Source organism: Crocodylus porosus, unplaced genomic scaffold (assembly GCF_001723895.1).
Source record: "Crocodylus porosus isolate Cpor-Errol unplaced genomic scaffold, CroPor_comp1, whole genome shotgun sequence".
Lineage (NCBI taxonomy): Eukaryota > Metazoa > Chordata > Crocodylia > Crocodylidae > Crocodylus > Crocodylus porosus.
This window is the reverse complement of record NW_017728946.1, coordinates 519998-538561: the sequence shown is the minus strand read 5'-3', so window position 1 is coordinate 538561 and position 18564 is coordinate 519998. Positions and strand designations below refer to the sequence as shown.

Below are 18564 nucleotides of genomic sequence, written 5' to 3'. Positions count from 1 at the left end.
CTTGCTTGTTTTGTCGTTCCTTTTACTGTGGGGACAAGGTTCCATGTAATATCAACTGTCTGCAAACCTGACCAAAGAGCTGACATGCCATAATAGGGAAGCTAGGCAAGCAAACCATTTACATGTGGGCGAGAATATGGGCTGCCTAAAATTGCACAGCACCACAGAGTCAGAACCTCTGTTAAAATGGTCAGAAGGCTTGCACCAGCAGTTACAGCTAAAGCAGGAGGAACAGCAAGAGCAGCTATAGTTTATGCAGCATCTGTTGGAGCATGGCAAGAGTCTCACACAGGTTGGGTGACCCCATTCCCAGATGGGGAAGGGTGGAGTACTCAGAAAGATGGGGCCAGCAGATGACTCAGAGGCTTTCTTACAGACTCTTGAGTGGGTGGCTGGCAGGAACTCTGGGGGGGGCATCAAAATAGAAGCGTCTTAACTGCAAGCTCAGTAGGCCTATCAGAGCCTTGGGAATGCTTCATCCTGGGATCATAAGACCCTTAAAGCTGCTATATTGGACCAGCAGGGTCTAACAGAAAAAGCATACCAGCACAGAATCAGATGAGGCATTTAATCCTGGATTCTCAGCCCTGAGCCATAACCCAAAGACTGAAGGAATTTGCACTCACCAGTTAAAGCCTAAGTCTCGGTCACCAGCAGAAACAGTGGAGTTTGACTTTAGAACGCTTTGGGCATGTCCACACAGGCAGGCACATGCACTTGCATCAGCTCAAATAGCAACAGCACAAGTTTGTGCCAATTGGGGCAAATAGCAGCCAGGCAAATTGTGCCACTTGGGGCAAACTGACACTGCCCAGCTCCTCCCAGATCTTCAGCCAGGGGGAGCTAGAGACTGGGGCTAGCACCTGTGCTCACCCCAGAGGTATAAATAGCTGCCCTTTGAACATATCAGGACTACTTGCCCCCAGGAGCTTGTGAGGCCCAGCCAGTTGGTATCTGAGGACACTAGCCCCTTGTGCCAGATGGACTGCTGAAGCAGCCCTAATCTAGAGTGGCCCCTGCACCCTCTACCCACTGCAGCAGTATGGCAGTGGGGGCTGATGCCTGGCTGTGACCTGCTACCACCTGCAACAGCCCCATAGCTGTCTTCCAGCCAGACCCAGATGGGAACTACATGGCCACTTGAGCTGTGGTATGGGCACTGAAGCAGAGAGAGCCTCCTGCACCTCTGCGCCAGCTGCCAGTGAGCTGTGGCTGTACAGTTGGCCTTCGTGCAGAACTGGTGTCATGTCTTCTGGTGCCCTTACCCTGCCATCTGGGCAGCTATTACCTAGATGTGCTCATTGTGGTGGCCCACTTTAAACTGTCAAAGCATGTCCTCCTGGCCCCAAATGACCAGGTTAGCTGCCTCATCTGCCCTCCAGCTGGGTCCTCAGTGCTGGCCCTGGGCAGGCTCCTTTGCCTGGGTCTCACCACTTGTCTCAGCAGCAGAGATCCTGGTGTTCCCTGTTTAAAAACTGCAAATCCTCTGATAAAAAAAAAAACAGATTCTCTCATAAAAATACCCCAAATCCACGTTCTTCCATGATTAAAATGAAATGCTACTATATAGAGAGAGATCAGTTGGGCAATATTTTGATATATTTACAATTTTAAAGCAATTTGGAAGCCTACAAGTGCTTCCATCATCATAATAAACAAATTCTAAATATCTATACACTTTTGAGGTTTGCTTCCGGTTTTTTTGATCATAGAAAAATCAGTGTTGCCCATGCCCCCTTCACTCACCAGGATGTGCGGTGCTGAGCAGCACTGATATGCTGGTGCCAAGCCCCTGCCCTTGCCCCTTACTTTCAATTCACAGTCCTGTCCCCCTCCACTGCCCTTCACTCTTGACCTACAGCCCCTGCGTGCCCCCACCAGCTCCCTCTTGGCAGCAGATCTATTCCAGCACCAGGACATGAGTCCAGGTGCAGCTGTTCCACCCACTGCTTTGTGGCTCCGAGCCATGCCAGCCCTTCCTGTTCTGCTCCCTGCATCTGTGCATAGGCCCCAGCGATCCCCGTACTGTTCCTGAGAAACCCTCGACTGGGTCTCAGGGACTGGACTGGGTAAGCCCCTTCCCTCCCAGGCCAGCTTCCCCCTGCATAGGCTGCTCTAGCGGGGCAGGGTAGGAGGCGGGGCTCTAAGCCTGGCTCTGACAGCCTCTCCTACCCAGAGCTCTCCCCCACCCCTGACCCCCATTTCTCTCTCACACACACACACCCCTGCTGCCATCTCCTTCTCTCCCCCCTCCCATCACAACCCCCAAGTGGTTCCCAGGACCAGGAGCCACTCCCCAGGCCGCAGCACATCCCATCATCGGTGTGGGCATAGGGCAGGGCTGCAGAGAAGCAATTACTTGTGCAGCTGTGGCTCCTGCCAGCAGGTCCTATCCCATCCCATTTGGCCAGATGGGCGTGAGGGTGTGAGATTTTGAGGGGGGGATATAGGGTTTGTGGGGGGAGGGATGTGGGAGCGTTGAAGGGGGTTTGTGGGTGGGTGCAGGGTTTGTGGGGGGGTATGGGGCCTGTGTGGGGGTTTGGAGGGGTGTGGGTGTATGGGATTTGTGGGTGGATTGGGGGGGCTGTGGGTGTGTGTGTGGGGGGGGTGAACTGCTCAGGAGGGATGGGTCCCCTGCATGCCCCCTGCACAGCACGCAGTTCCCTGCAGCACCAGCAATGGCTATCGGATGTTCATGGCCTGCTGCTGGCAGAACAGCCTGCAGCATGGCACTGCCTCAACTGCCTCAGACCCAGCGCCACCTGTGCCACATGTTGCAGGCCCAGCCCAGCCTGGCCCAGAGGCATGCACCTTCATGCAGTACCAGGACGATCTTGCTTTCACCCAGGGTCCTGACACTGCATGCAGGGGCAGTGCATCAGGCCAGGACAGGCTGGGTCCTGCCTCCAAGTACCCCATATGCCACTCAGCTGGGCTCGCTCCACGGAGACAGGACCTGGCCTGGCCTGACACACAGCCCCTGCATGTGGTGCCGGGGCCAAGCGTGAAAGCAAGAGCAGCCTAGTCCTGTCTGAAAGCACACGGCCTCAGGGCCAGGCCGGACCAGAACTGAGTCGTGGCACAGGTGGCACTGAGTCTGAGGTGGTCGAGGCCATGCCATCCCACAGGGGGGCTCTGTCAGCAGTGGTCCTTAAGCACCAGACAGTGAGGGAGCCCCTACGGTGACGGAGGGAATGGTGCTGGGGCTAGTGCTGCCCGGCTGGGTCAGGGTGAGGCAGAGCAGGTAGCGGGACAGAGCTGTAGTTTGTCTGAGAAGGGTACAGGGGAGGGAGAGGGAGGCAGCTTCTGCCGCTGCACGCACCCTGGGAGGGCACGGGGGTGGGGGGAGGGACAACATACACATGCCCCCAGACAGGTCACAGTTCCGTCTCATGGCCCATATCCCACCTCAGTTGGGCGGTGCCTATCCCAGCTCCACTCCCTCCTCACCGTGGGGGGTGTTGATCTGCCCCACCACGCCTCTTCCCTCCCCACTCCCCATCTACCACAACAGACTTACCAGCTGCATGTAGCTCTCCAAGCTGCCAGGCTGTGCTCCTTGCTACCTGTGTGCTATAGTGTGGCTGCGTGCACACATGGGCATTTATCAGTCAAATTACTGGCCACATCAGGCATATTCCTGATATAGTCAATTTTCTCTATATCAATGCCAATCTGATATTGCACCGATGTATTGGTGCACCTCTAGTGCAATCAAGGCTGCCCCTGATGACCACCCTGGGCCCTGTGGACAGTGCTACCAGCTGTGTGCTACTGGCTCCACACTCCAGCTGCCCCCCAGCCCCGGCCCTGCTCTGCACTCTGGCCATTCGCCACCCGCACAGCCCTAGGGACGGCTCCGAGTGTGATAGTCTACTGAGTAGTGTAGAGGCTTTGGGGGCTATAGAGTGGCTCCTGTGCAGTACCCCAGTACCACATAGCTTGGACTTTGCAAAGGAATTTGTTACAGAGTGACACCTTGGAGTGGGGCTTGGGAGCTGTTCTTTCAGGAACATCCAATCCCGTATTTAAGTAGGAAATGCTTTCCTTGGAATAGAAATATGCAATAATCAAGAAAGAGTATCTTGCAATTAAGTGGGCACTTGAGACCCTCAGACTGTACTTTCTGGGGGTTCCTTCTGTCCTGGTAACAGACTGTGCTCCTCTCAGAGCAGGGGTCCAAGCCACCCCAGCCCCACCTCCACCTCTGAAGCCTAGATGAAGGTAGTGGCCACCCCCTTGTCCCAACTCCACGGAGCTGTGAGCGGGTAAACTTGTACAGTAGAGACAGTCAGGGCCAGTCTTATGGGTGGGAAACATGGGCAACCACCAAGGCTGGTGTGGTCAGGGGGCACCACACACACACACACACACACACACACACACGAGCAGTCCATGCTTACAGCTGCGCTTTCGCCCTTCATTTCCCTGCCCTGGCCAATCCCTGCCAGTGTGGGGTTTTTCATAGAATCACAGAAGTAGGGTGGGAAGGGACCTTGTAGATCTTCAAGTCCAACCCCCTGCCTGGGCAGGAGAAAAAACTGGGCTCAAATGATCCCAGCTAGGTAGGCATCAAGCCTCCTCTTAAAGACCCCCAGGGTAGGAGCCAGCCCCACTTCCCTTGGAAGTTGGTTCCAGATCCTAGCCACCCTCACTGTGAAGTAGTTCTTACGGATGTCTAATCTAAACCTACTCTCCAACAACTTATGGCCATTATTCCTTGTTATGCCAGGGGGCAATAGGGGAAATGAGGTTTCTCCCAAACCCTTCTGGTCCCCCCTAGTGAGATTATAGATTGTCACCAGGTCCACCCCCCCAGCCTTCTCTTGTGAAGGCTGAACAGGTTCAGGTCCCACAGTCTCTCATTGTAGGGTCCGCCCTGTTGTCCCCGAATCATTCGGGTGGCCCTCCTCTGGACCCTCTCAATGTTGTTCACATCCCTCCTGAAGTGAGGCGCACAGAACTGGACGCAGTACTCCAGCTGTGGCCTGACCAGTGTTGCATAGAGGAGGAGGATCACCTCCTTCTCCCTACTAGAGATGCACCTGTGGATACATGACAAGGTGCGGTTAGCCCTGCCAACCGTGACCTTTGCTTCAGTTTTCACCAGCTGGCTGGGATGCTGAGACAGCCTATGAAATCTGGGACTGTCACTGTACTTAACTACCACTGGTTAGGGCCGATTTGAAGTTGTTGGGAATGTGTTGGAAAGAATGCAAGATTAATGATGTCAGAAGGAGCATAACTCTGTAACTCAGTAGTTAGTACATTCTGTTGAGATGGAAGGGTTCTGGGTTCCCTCAACCATTGATGCATTTTACATTAATTACAATAGATAAAAGGCAGAAATGCTCCTGGTAGCAGGTAATTCAGCTTCAGACAATATGGAATTACCACTTCTTTTTATGATATATTATGCTCATATGTACTTTTCAAAGATGCCTAGAGACTCAGGTAGACACTTCTTGGTTTCTAAAATAAAACAGATGAAGTGATAATTTATCTGAAATTGCTGTTAGTGTCCAAAACAGTGTTTATACTTGACAAGCAGAATTCAGTAATTCTCTCTCTGCTAATCTGCATATGGCAACTGCTAGCATTTGATACATATTTCAGGGTTGGAGAACAAATAGTTTCACCATTTTATCTTTCCTTTATTTCATTCTTTAGTGCTAATACTGAAATCAATTACTCATCCAACCTCAAAGAAACATATGCACCAGTGCCTACTGGAGATAGGCCTGTTGAAAGTCTCTGGGTTAAGGTTAGAAGGGACAGCAACAAGCTTGATTTCATGGTTAGTGTCTGCCATAGACCACTAGACCAGGAGATGGAGGTAGATGTGGCTTTCTTCAGACAACTAGCAAAAGCTTCCAGATCATAGGCCCTGGTTCTCATGCGGGATTTCAATCACCCTGACATCTGCTGAGAGGGCAATATAGCTGTGAGCAGGCAATCCAGGAAATTTTTGCAGAGCGTCAGAGACAAGTTCCTGGCAGATGTTGGAGAGACCAACTAGGGGCTGTGCTTTTCTTGACCTGCTGACAAACAGGGAAGAATTGGTGAGGGATGTAGAAGTGGATGGCAAGTTGGGCAGCAGCAACCATGAGATGATTGGGTTCAGGATCTTGACAAAAGGAGAGCAGCAGAGTATGGATCCTCGACTTCAGAAAAGCAGACTTTGACTCCCTCAGGGAACTGATGGGCAGGATCCCCTGGGAGGCCCATCTGGGAGGGGCAGGAGTCCAGGAGAGCTGATTGTATTTGAAAAAAAACTTTACTTGGGGCTCAGGAACAAAACATCCCAATGTGCAGAAAGAATAGCAAATGTGGCAAGCGACCAGCTTGGCTTAGCAAATAGGTCTTTGGTGAGCTTACACACAAAAAAGGAAGCTTACAAGAAGTGAAAGCTTGGACAAACAACTTGGAAGGAAGACAAGAATATTGCTTGGGCATGCAGGGATGAAGTCAGGAAGGTCAAAATGCAACTGGAGTTGCAGCTAGCAAGGGACGTGAAAGGTAACAAGAAGGGTTTCTACAAGTAGTTAGCAACAAGAGGAAGGTCAGGGAAAGTGTGGGGTCCCTTACTGAGTGGGTGAGGCAACCTAGAGACAGATGATGAGGAAAGGGCTAAAGAACTCAATGCCTTCTTCACCCCAGTCTTCACTGGGAATGTCAGCTCCCAAACTACTGCACTGGGCAGCACAGTTTGGGGAGGCAAGTCACCTTCAGTGGTGAAAGAACAGGTTAGGCAGGGGCAAGCAAAATATGGCCCACGTGCCAAATCCAGTTGACCAGGCAATTTCATCTGGTCTGTGGGCACCCACCAACTAATTGTACCCCACCCAGCCTGCGCACTATACTCCCACCCTCCTGCACTGATGGGCCCTACCAGCTAGCATGCAACTTTTGGGCAGAGCCGCTGCTACCACTGCTGCAGCCACCACGGGACTTGGCTCAGCTTCCCTAGTGTCCCCTTGTTCCAGGTACCCAGTAGGGAAGCACTGGGCAGCAAGGAACTTGTGCCTACATGGCCGGCAGGAGTGCAGAGCTTGGCTGGGCAGGGTGTGGGTGTGGGTGTGAGGTAGGGTAGGGAGTATGGGCAGAGATGTAAGGCAGAACATTTTCTGTAGGAAGTTTTCTAAAATGGAAGTTTTTCCAATGCCTTCTTTTTTCGTCGCAAAATTTCCATTTCTAAAAATTCATTGTTTCATAAAATTCATTAGTAAAAATGAATATACAGTATTAGGCAAGCTTGGCCACTTCAAGTTGTATTTAATATTTTTCAGGTGATTATCCCTAGGAATTGTGTGAAAGAGTCCATATATGTTTCACTGATTTGTAAACAGGAGGGTAAATACTCTCACATAAAAATCCAAACCAAAAATCAAATTATGAATTAATCTAATTGGTAAATATAATGAAGACGATATTGGCAAACTGCAAAGCGATTGTGAAGGTATTCAACAATAATGTTGCCAATCAGACTTCGAAGAAATTACAGAAAGAAGCAGGGAAAAGGAAGTGCACTTTTATTGCCAGGAGAAACTAGATGGGGCTCAGCTTCCAAGTGTTTACATAGTTTGCTGTGCAAAGAACTGTCTGCAGCGTACTTAAATAGAGGGCACAGTATCCCAGACTATTCCCATGAACATTAGGAAGCAGATTCTCGACAACCATGTGTTCTGGGTTTGAGTTCAAAGAGCTTTCAATTTGCTACTACCAGTTTCAGTGGCTATCAAGAAACTAGAAGGAGATAACACTAAGCCTTTCAAATATTCCAGAGATATTCAGACAATGGAATAAAAATCTAGGTGAGCTTTTACTTTCCTCACCTCTATCCAACGAAGTAGTAGTAAAATAAATGTTTACTAACAGATCTGAGTTTTGCTCTCATACAGTTCATCTGGCAGCAAACCTTTTGGATCCTCAACATGGAGGACAACATTAATCAGAAGATGAATGATCTACTGCTCTCAATACAATTATGGAAGTAGCAAAGAACGTCCCCACAATTGACAAACAGCTGTGATGACAGACATCGCCGAGTACCATGCAAAAAACCCCCCATCTTTGGAGCAAAGACATCATTTGGCAGGCAGCAAACGTCCAACTCCCCACGTACCTCTGCACTTTTCTCTGCGCTGTTACATACCGCCCCCTCCCCCCTAGCCTGTCCCTCACCCTCTGATGCCTCCATTTTCATTTTCACTGACTGGTTTTCTTGCCTGCATTGCATGCCAGGCCAGCGTCTGGCTTCTTTACTATTCCTTCCATCTGGGACCAGCAGACACACAAACTACAGGTGCTTCCTCAGCTTAAAGGTTTTTTCAACCCAAAAGCTCGCTAAAATACAGTTCTCTAACTATACAGTTGGCGTACTAAAAAGACACCAGATTGTCTTACCTTTTGACATGTAAAGTGGTGGACTGGCATGCGGCTGTAGGGGAAGAGGAGACCTCATTGGGGCACACTACTGTGTTGTGTAGCTGCCCCAGCACCAGTGAAGGAGCACCTTAACACACACACAGTTTCACCCACCCATGTCATAAGTTTTGCCTGACAGGAGGTTTTCACCCTGTTGTGGCTTAACACACACGTGACACGAGTTTTGCTTGTCAGCAGTTTGAGATGCAGTTTCCCAGAAACCCCTGCTCCTATCTCCTTGAAACTTGGCAAGCTTTGTGGCTTCAGCAGGGACTAGCCTGTCTGCAGGTTTCATTCAAATCAGGCAGGAAATGACAACGTTCTAGGCTATAATGGAGAAGCACAAAACTGCCTATGCGCAAAAACGTCGAAACCAGGTTGAAACCGATTAAACGAAACAGAACAGAGGTTTTGAATCAAAACAAAATTCAAAATGAAACACTGTTTCGTTGAAATACAAGTCAAAACATAACAGTGCCATTTTGCAGAGCCCTACAAAGAACATCTCCTCTCACATGGTGTAAGGGATACAGTAATACCTGACTGTTGTCCACAATTGCTCTAAGGATCCTAAGCATTCCACCAACAGCAGCTTCTTGGGAACGGAACTGGAAGGCTTTCAGCTCAATCAAGACAAAAAAGAGGAATAGGCTAACAACTGAATGCACCACTAAGCTTGTTTCTCTTTCTCGAAATCTCTTACTTCTGGAGAATCAGTCAGAAGCACAATTAGTGAAGAAGATGCAGTGTAATGATAAGTTGCTCTTGCCCATAGACTCATTAGTAAAAACTTCCTTTCGTGACAGAGAATGTGGTTCAAGTAGTTCTGAAACACATTTGCCTCAATCTGATCCTGGAATGGAACTAATACGTATAATATGTAGTACAAGTGATTCTACAGGTAGTGACTGTCGCACCCTTGATGCCGATGCACCCTTGACCTGCGAGCCTGGGTTGGCATGACCAGCTTGGCAGGAGGAGGGATTTATGACTGGACAGGTGGGTAACGGCGAGTAGGAGTCAGATGATTTAAAGCGTGATGGTTACACAGAAAGTTTATTTTACTTACGCTACTGATGTGATGCAGCGTAGGCAGAGGAGTTGATTTATTCAGTTACAGCATGCAGATATCATGTTACCTAGCATTTACAGGGTGGGTAAGAAAGTTGCTTGTTACAGATTCCGAGCGATTCACATAAGCTGTTGCAGTCTGCAGATTACCGAGAGCTCTTGATAAGAAAGATAACGAGGGAGATAGTCGAGCCAGCAAGGACGGGGTTACGCCGAGATAAGGATCAAAGATGGGGAGATGTTTGTAAGAGGCCACTTTACAAACTGTGTCTCCTGGGTGTGTGTATGTGTAGAGAGTTCTCCGCTTTGGGCAGAAGTTCTTTCAAAGTTATACTTGGCCAGGGTAGCCAATTACTATACGCCAGGCATGAATAATTAACAGGTTGGCACTTGTGCTTTCTTTGTTTGCTCAGGTTTCATGCTGGCAGCCCATCCTTCAAGGAAGGGGGGCCTTTCTTTTAGTTTAGGTGGTACTGATCCTGTTTGGTCACAAGAGGATAAGCACAACACATTATTTAATTTTATAACTAATCTCGTTACTATAGGTACTTTATCTTTTGTGCTGGGCTGTCAAGGTCAGTTTCTCTCTCGTATGGGAGCTCAAGTGATTTGAAATGAGGCACAGACAGGGGTGTGTGCATGCAGCACTGTTACAAACTAAAGAATAATAGTGTGAGATTACAATTACTGAGTTTGTTGTGTTAGCCTCTGACCTTTTGCCATCGGCATCTGAAATCAAAGACTTTGATCTTTGACAGTGACAATGAAACTGGAGGTGCCGCAATGACCTTAGTGCAAGAGCTGAAGTAGATGAGTGGGCAACCATGGCATATCGTGCACAGTTCGTTGGGTTTGCTAAAATTAGTGTGTCAACAGTTTTCAGTGCCTTTTTTTCCCCCCCTTGAATTTAAACAAACAATGTAAGGGAAGTACATGCTATTGTGTATTGTCTTTACATTTTTATAAGTATTCCAATAAAAATAATTTATTCCACATAAAGCTTTGAATTTGTTTGAATATAACATTTAAACCACATTAAGTGTGCTGTATTTAATTTTTTTCCAAATCAAATATTTCAGTTCAAATACTTGTGGCTATTGGAACATAAAATTAATATGGGGGTACTTTTTAAATTTTGTTTACTAAATATAAGTCAAATAAACATGCTAAATCAGATCACGGGCATTGGAAAAATTTCCAGAAAACTTTCCAATTCAAAATTTTCCAGAAAACCCACATCTCTGGGTTCCCCACCACATTCCGCCCCACTGCGCACAGCCCCTGCTGGTGGTAGCAGCAGCAAGGGGCTGGTGCTTGGGAACTGCGCAGGCACTGCTACCTGGTGGTGCACAGCTCTGGGCAGCGCTGCAAACGATGGCAAGGAGCAGAGCCAGGCTGGTCCGCCTATACGCAGGACTTTGCGTAGTGCACGTGCAGCTTCCAGAACTCATGCACCACCGGGAGAAGCCCCACGAGATAGAACCAGCTACCTTCCCTGCCCCCTGCTGTGCATGTCCTGGGACTCCATGAGGAAGCAGGGTGCAGGGCTCCCCTCCACTTCCAGTGGAGTCCGGGGGCTTGCACGGCAGAGAGTGGCAAAGGCAGCTGGCAACATTGTGCAGGGCTTCCCCTGGTGGTGCACGGGGGTGGGGGGGCGGGCACGAGATGAGAGGCCCCATTCCCTACCTGCTCCACCCAGTTCTAGCAATTCAGTAGCCAGCATCTCCATGCTGGCTGCTCCCAGCTGCTGAATGACCAGAGTTGGGGGGCAGGGGGGAGGGAATGGAGCCCCCACCAAACATCTATTGGGTCAGGGAGGGCACTCTAACTCATGGTGCTTTATGCAAAGCACCATGAGTTACAATGGGGCCTTAACGTCTGTCTGTGCCCATTGACAACACTTTTCCTTCATACTTGCATTTAAGACAGCGTTTCACCAGTCCATTTTTCATAGTTAGCCAATAGTTTCACTCTCTCCTTCCACATACTGCATATAACTGACCTGTGCAACTCATATTTGACTGAACTTGGTTTTGATTAAACCCAGAAGTTGGACAGTCTCAACATTTTTTTAATAAAAAAAATTCTTGTCCTTTTGTCTGGTTTTGCCAACCCTCCCCACCTCAACCCCCCCAACCTGTTATGTGATCTAATGTAGGAAATGAGAGAACATAACATTACATCACAGTATTACACCCAACCTTCACAAGTGTTGTTCTGAACAGCAGCTATGTTGCTGTTCCTAGGAGAATAAAACATGGTAAGAAAAATGCTCCCAGGTAAAACACTGCTGGTAAGCAGCCTTTTTTTCCTAGAAGTTATTACTGCAAACAAGTATCTACTGCATTTAAAAGCGCAGGATAAGAAGAGTTGTTTCCTTCCAAGTTAACTGCCTTTCTTACAGACCAGCAGTGATATAAGTTTGTGAACTACAAACCATACACATAACAGTAAACAACACTATTAAAAATCACTGTTTTTTTACATAGGTAAGTTGCTATCTGTAGCAGGGCGACCTCTAGGGGTGCCATGAACTCCCCTAGCGCCCCTACCTTCTGTGCCAAAATCGGTTTAAATTCACCCTCTTTATTTTGCCCGCCACGTCTTTGATGTTAATATGTTCATGGGAGGCTGCCTTTCTAACCTCTTTGGCACGGGGCCTGGATGTATCCTGGCTCAGTTTAATCGCCCGGTGCACTCTGACCTTTGGGGCTGCACGCGAGTCCCACAGTCGCCCATGCCCTTACGGGTCCCTGGACCCATCTCCGTGCCCGCCTGTCTTGCCTCGTGGCTCTCGCCCGCACCGGGGCCTTGCCTCTGTATTGTTGCCCTCCCTGGGGTCTTGCCTTTGTACCGTCGCCCTGCACCGGGTCTCGTGGCTCTCTGCGCTCTCGCCCCCAACCAGGGCCTGTGCCTCGCGCTCCCTGCCCGTAAATCAGGGCTCAGGCGGCCTTGGCCTTACCTGGCCCTCAGACCCCCTTCTTGGGTCTTACGCCCACTGGACTCCTCACAATGGGGCTCAGGCGGCCCCAGCCTTACCTGGCCCCAGACCCCTTTCCTGGGTCTTACACCCACTGGGCTTCTCACAATTGGGCTCAGGCAGCCTCAGCCTTACCTGGCCCCAGACCCGCCTTCTCGGGTCTTATGCCCCACTGGGGCTTTTTGCATGCGCCCACACTGGGCTCCTCCCGAGACCGCATGCACTGGGGCCGGGGTTGGGACACCCCAAAATGCAGCGCCCTCTCCAGCGCCAGGAAGCTCCCCCCTTCACTGGGGAGCTCCCATGAGGCCTCCTCCACCCCTACAGCCTCACCCGGTCCTCTGGTGTAATACAACAGCCTCAAAACAAAACCCTCACACTCCTGTGTTAGAACATAAATTCCAAGCTGACTGGCTATCCATAGCTCCATTCATATCCCTACCAGGGTTTTCCACCACCCAGTATCATTGGGCAGACACTGCTCAGACCATCAGGCTTCTCTGCCCTGCTCACTCCAGCAGAGCTCCAGCTTCTACTACCAGAGGAGAACTAACCTCTGGCCTCAACCTAGCTTGTTTATAAAGGCCAGGCCCTGCCCCCTTCCAGTCAGCTGACCAGACTGGTTGTCTTGGCAACCCGCACCTGTGCTGCCCTGGTGACTGGCAGCTGATCCCATTTTACTGTTGTCAGTAGCAGGCACCTTACTGCCCTGCTATACTACCCCATAGTGCTCCTGTTCCTTGATGTTTGTAAAAGGGCAAACATCACTCCACCTAGAGGTGGATGCGTGCCTCGCTGTTCTCTCCAACAAGCAGAGCAATTACTTGGTTAAATAAACTGTCTGATCTCTATGCTGTCCTCAGCAATCACCTACATAGTACGTGCCATAAGATATCAATTCAGAGACAATCTGGAGGCCTGTGCTTGTGCAAAGACATAGATGCACAATGTTGTTTTTTGTTCATAAAGGCACTTCAGCATGTAAAAGGTTCGGCGCCACCTGGTTCACACTTCCTACTTCATTTGGCAGCATGACAGTTTTTCAACAGTCCTACAGCTCTCTAGATCGTAGCTTACTGCACAGGACTAGCTGAAGTACAGTTGGTAAGTGGCCCTGACACTGGTCTGATTTGAAATGATTCCCAACTCGGGTGTTTACATTTGCCTATGGCCACAAAATCTGAGAGAGCTCGATCAGAAACCCCAATCCAGCGAGATCACAACCAGCATTTTAGCCGTATGGGGTATGTCTACACAAGTCACTTCACTGCGTAGTAGATTAATCTACTGCACAGTAAAGCATCACCATCTACACATGTGCACCATTTACTGCACAGTAAATTAGTCTACTACAGCTACTACCTGTAAGTACAGGTAGTAAACTAACTACATAGTAGTGCATGTGTAAACACTGACCAGGAGCAAATTTGCTCCTGGTCAGCCCCAACACCAGGGTGCCACAAGGGGCAGGGAACTCTGCCAGTCCTGGCGCTGCTCAGCTTCTGGCTCCCCACAAGAGCCAGAAGCTGAGTAGCGGTGGGGCTGGGGAGCTCTCTGCTTCCCTGCGCAGCCAGGAACTGGCTGGGAGCTGTCTCACTTCAGGCTGCTGTTGCCTTGGGAGCTGTGTGTGATGGCGTGTCTCCCACTGCCAGGCGGGCAGGGGACGCAGTGCAGCCAGCACACAAGAGGCATGCGGTATCATGTGCAGCACCCAATGCAATGGCAATGGAGTGCAGAGCCCAGCACACAGCAGGCATCCCAACTCTGCCCCAAAGTCCAGGGGGTACACGCCAACCATCCCACGACCCACCCCAGCGCCCCATTCACCTCAGCCCCTGCCCCTCTTTTATTATGTAGTCTGGTACCTAGGTGTATGAAAAATTTGCTGGTGGTACTTAAGGCTGTATCGCTTTAAATTGGTGGTACACAATCTGTCAGTTTGGGAACAGCTGTCTTAGACTGTAGGAAAAGGACTGAGTTGGCCCAACTGATTTTTTTCACTCTCTAATATCTCCAATTTACTTTTCAATATGTTGCTGTCACCAGCCATGCTGTAAAGTTGACCCTGTCTCCATTTCCTCTACCTAAAGTATCTTCCTAAAGGCCTAGACTCTTCTTCCTCCCCTTCCCCCCACCTACATGCCCCTGGAGCCTACAAATGCCTGCTCCTTCTCCTGCCCTGTCTACTGACATACATAAACTACCCTCACATTGTCTACTGTGCCATTGTCCTCTTCCATCAGCATCAGTGCTTCACTACTCCTCCAGGTACTGTCCAGCCCTTGATTGCTTCCCAGATATAGAGCCTTCTTCCCATCCCTCTTTATTCAAGCTCTTGTATCCCTTGCTTGCTTCCCTGATGTTCTAATCTTCCACTGTTAGAGGGCAGAATGGATATTCTCCCATCTTCTATTGTGACAGAGTTGTAGAAACCATTTCCTAACTGTTCAGAATTCCTGGTTTGGTTGTAGAAAGGCTTTCAAATAGGTGTCAAGGCTATCAGTACAAAGGTTTCTAGGCCACGTTCTCCATAGTTCTATTCCCTCAAGGTTATTTTCTGCATCCTTTTCCTTCTCGCTGTAGCTTGTCTTCATGTCTTCCTCCTTTGCTCTTTTTCAGGCCTATTTGTCCTCTTCTACCCTTCCTTTTGGCTTTGTCGGTATTCTTTTAGCTTCTGAACACATGAAAGAACTCAAAAGGAAAACTGTTGTCGTAACTACTGTCATTATTTTAATATCTGATTTGCTTTTATACTTTATCTTGTTTTTTACTTTACCAAGCCTCTTCTGGGGAAGGTGGCATATAAATCTAATACGTAGAGGTGCACCACTACATTGGTCCCATATAAGATTGGCACTGGTATAAGAAAAATTGACAGCACTGGCCATCAGCTTTCTTTGGCTGATGCGGCCAATAAATACCCTGTGCAAACACCAGCTGTGGCATAGCCGGGGGCTGCCAGGAGCTCAGCCTGCCAGCATGGAGAACATCTGTGTCCAGCTGGTAAGTGGTGTGAGGGAAGGGGAATGGGGGAGGAAGGGCAGATTGAGGCCCCCGTGGTGAGGGAGGGAACGGGGCTGGGGCAAGCACTGCACAGCCAAGGTGAGATGTGGGATGGAGCCCCAGCTTGTCCAGGGGCAGCTCCCACCACTGCACGTGCCCTGGGAGGGCATCGGGGAGGGAGGTATGTCCCTGGATCTGCGCATGGGGTGAGGGCAGGCTGGGGCCAAGGGTGGTGCCAAGCTCTTCCCAGCAGGGGGCTGGGCTATGCTGTGCTTGGGGTAAGTGGCAGCTCTGGGAAGGGGGCTACAGGGGGGCTGCAGCCATCCGAAAATTCACTGTAGCCCCCTCCTAGTGTCATTGCCCACTCCGAGCGCAGCCCAGCCCAGCTCCCTGCGGGGAAGAGCCGAGTGCTGTCCCCAGCCCACAGCAGCAGCCTGCCCTCACCCTACACACAGATCCAGGAGCACACGCCCCTCCCACACCCCTTCCCAGAGTGCATGCAGCGGCAGGAGCCACCCTACTCCACCCCATCCCCCAGACAAGCCACTCGCAGTGCCTGCCCTGCCCCACATCCTCCCTCACTGCGGAGGCCTTGATCTGCCTCTCCCACATCCCTTCCCTCCCCACTTCCCCCACAACAGACTTACCAGCCGGACTTGCATATTAGCAATTGGATCAGTATCGGCCGATATGGCTTGTTAAAAATCAGCCATCAGTATTGGCCCCAAAAATCTCTATCAGTTTACCCCTACTAACAGGTAAGTAAATGCTCACAATAACATTCTTCATTCCTGGCCCACATTATCAGTTCCTATCCCTGTTGTGCTCTCCCTACATCTCTGCCAACACCCTCCACTTCTGACCCACTGCCTGTCTCTCAGGGTGCTACTGTATGTGCATGTGCCTTACCTTCGCCTGCAGCTTTCGCACAAGCACTGCCTGCCTCTGCTGAGCTTCCTGGGAGCTCTGCAGCTTGTGTTGATAGGATGCCTGACTTTCTACCTTCTGCTGATGTAATGTTGCTCTGTCCTCCTCTGGCAGTAACTGAAGTGACTGCAATTTCATGCTGCTCACTTCCAGGCTTCCTGGCTGCATCTGAGTGAAAAAAATACATGAGCAAATGTTTAGTTACAAGGGAAGATAAGAATGCAAGCCCAAGCCTCAGCACTGCTGCTTTTCCCAGCACAGTGGCTGTGCAGGGGGGAGGCAGGGAAGGAAACACTTGGTAACCTGGGAGTAGGAGTAAGCAGCACAGGCTGGGGGCGGGGGGGGGGACTTTCTTGGAAGGCCTGTCACAATTAGCCCTACACCCCACCAAGTGCCAGTGGCACACCCCTCACCTCCCCCTGCCCTATCCGCTACTCTGCTTTTTGCCTGCCCTGTGCCCCTTGGTGGATGCACTGCTCTGCCTACGGCTCCCCGCACGACCTGCCCCGCTGCCTGTCCCTCCCTGGGCTGTGCGCGACAGCCTGGCAGCCCCGGGCTCGGGGGTGTGCAGGCACCGGAGCAGCTCCGTCCCCCACAGGCCGGCTGCGACCCTGCGGACGGGCTGAGCCAGGGGAGCTCCTTCTCCACGGCCGCCCGGGACGAGCTCGGCCTACAGCCGTTTGATAACGGCCCTTCCCGCCACTCACGGCTGCTGCAGAGACGCCCGAGCCCGGCCGGGACTTCCGCCGGCCCCGGCCCCGGCCCGCCCCGAAACGAGCGGGCAGCCCGGCAGTGCCCGGGGGCGGAGCCGCGCTGTGTTGTGCTGCTTTGCCGCCCTCGTGCGGGCCGCCGGAAGCGCCGGTCCCGGCCGACTGCGGAGCGGGCTGGAGCCGGGCCCTGCTGCCGAGACGAGACCTGCCCACGGGCCCCTCGGCGAGCACCGGGACGTCCGTGCAGCAGCAAATGGGCCGCGCCGCCTGCAAGACCAGATCTGATCTTGTGCCTTGTTCAGGGCCCGGGCAGGACCACGCTCAGCCACTGGAACAGGGCGCTGCAGGGGCAGCAACTAGTTTGTTGGGACAACAAAAGTGAAAACAGGGAAAGGAGTATTGTGGGGGTTACGGGTTAGTAAGGAGCGCTGTGAGGGGGCAGGAAAGGCTGTACCAGGCTGCAGGATTCTTCCCTTGCCACTGGTGCCATTTCCTGCCTTCCCGAAGTGCGGCCTCACGCTCCCACCACAGAGCTTTTCTCTAGTCTTGATTCTTTCTGCAGGCCTGGCAGGGGCTGCCTGGTCTTGCTAGCCAAGAACCTGGGATTCCTGTAATGGGCAGGTTGCTGGGCCAGTGCAGACCCCGCGCCTCCTACAAACAGCCTGTTCTGGCCCCAGCTCAGTGCTGGCGTGGGGTGACCAAGGTGCTCTGTGTCTCAGGTGGTCTCTGCTTGAGACTGGTCCCAGCTGGGCTTTGACATTCGGCCTCCCCAGCCGAGAAGCCCCAGCATGCTGAGCTGGGTGTAGGTTAGAATAGAGCAGACAATTGTTTTGGTTGCTGGGCCGCTTTACCAGTTTTGATGAGCTGGAGGGGGTGCAAGGGTAGCCCCGCCCCTGGTTGGCATCTTGGGACCACAGGTTCATTAGATGCAGGTCCTGTCAGACCAACCTGGTGGCCTTCTATGACCAGGTCACCAAATCCTTAGATGCAGGGGTGGCAGTGGACATAGTCTTCCTGGACTTTCGGAAGGCCTTCGACACTGTCTCTCACCCCATTCCCATTAAAAAACGGGGACTGTGGTGTCAACACCTACACAGTCCAATGGATCGCTGACTGGCTTGAGGGCCACACCCAGAGAGTAGTGGTGGATGGGTCATTTTCAGCCTAGAGGGATGTGGGCAGTGGGGTCCCCCAGGGCTCAATCCTTGGGCCCGCACTGTTCAACACCTTGATGTGCGACATGAACAAGGGGGTAAAAAACACCCTGTTCAAATTCACAGATGACACTAAGATGGGGGATGTGGGCACACTAGAAGGGAGGAATAGCCTGGAATCAGACCTAGACAGGTTGCAGGGGTGGGTGGATGAGAACAGGATGGGATTTAACACCAACAAGTGCAAGGTGATGCACCTGGGGAGGAACAACCGGCACCTACAGGTTGGAGA

General features: G+C 51.2%; 1 protein-coding gene across 2 annotated transcripts in view; it reads right to left on the bottom strand.

The window, feature by feature from the left end:
* The window catches only part of CEP250 (centrosomal protein 250), a 919650-nt gene extending 902472 nt beyond the window's left edge, over positions 1-17178 (bottom strand). For both annotated transcript variants that reach the window (XM_019550710.1, XM_019550711.1), the window contains exons 1-2: positions 17116-17178; positions 16391-16576 (exon numbers count right to left, since the gene is read on the bottom strand). In XM_019550710.1, the coding sequence (XP_019406255.1) occupies positions 16391-16576 (186 nt within the window). In that variant the 5' untranslated portion in view covers positions 17116-17178. The remainder of the gene's footprint in view (positions 1-16390; positions 16577-17115) is intronic.
* Between the last annotated feature and the right edge of the window lie 1386 nt (positions 17179-18564).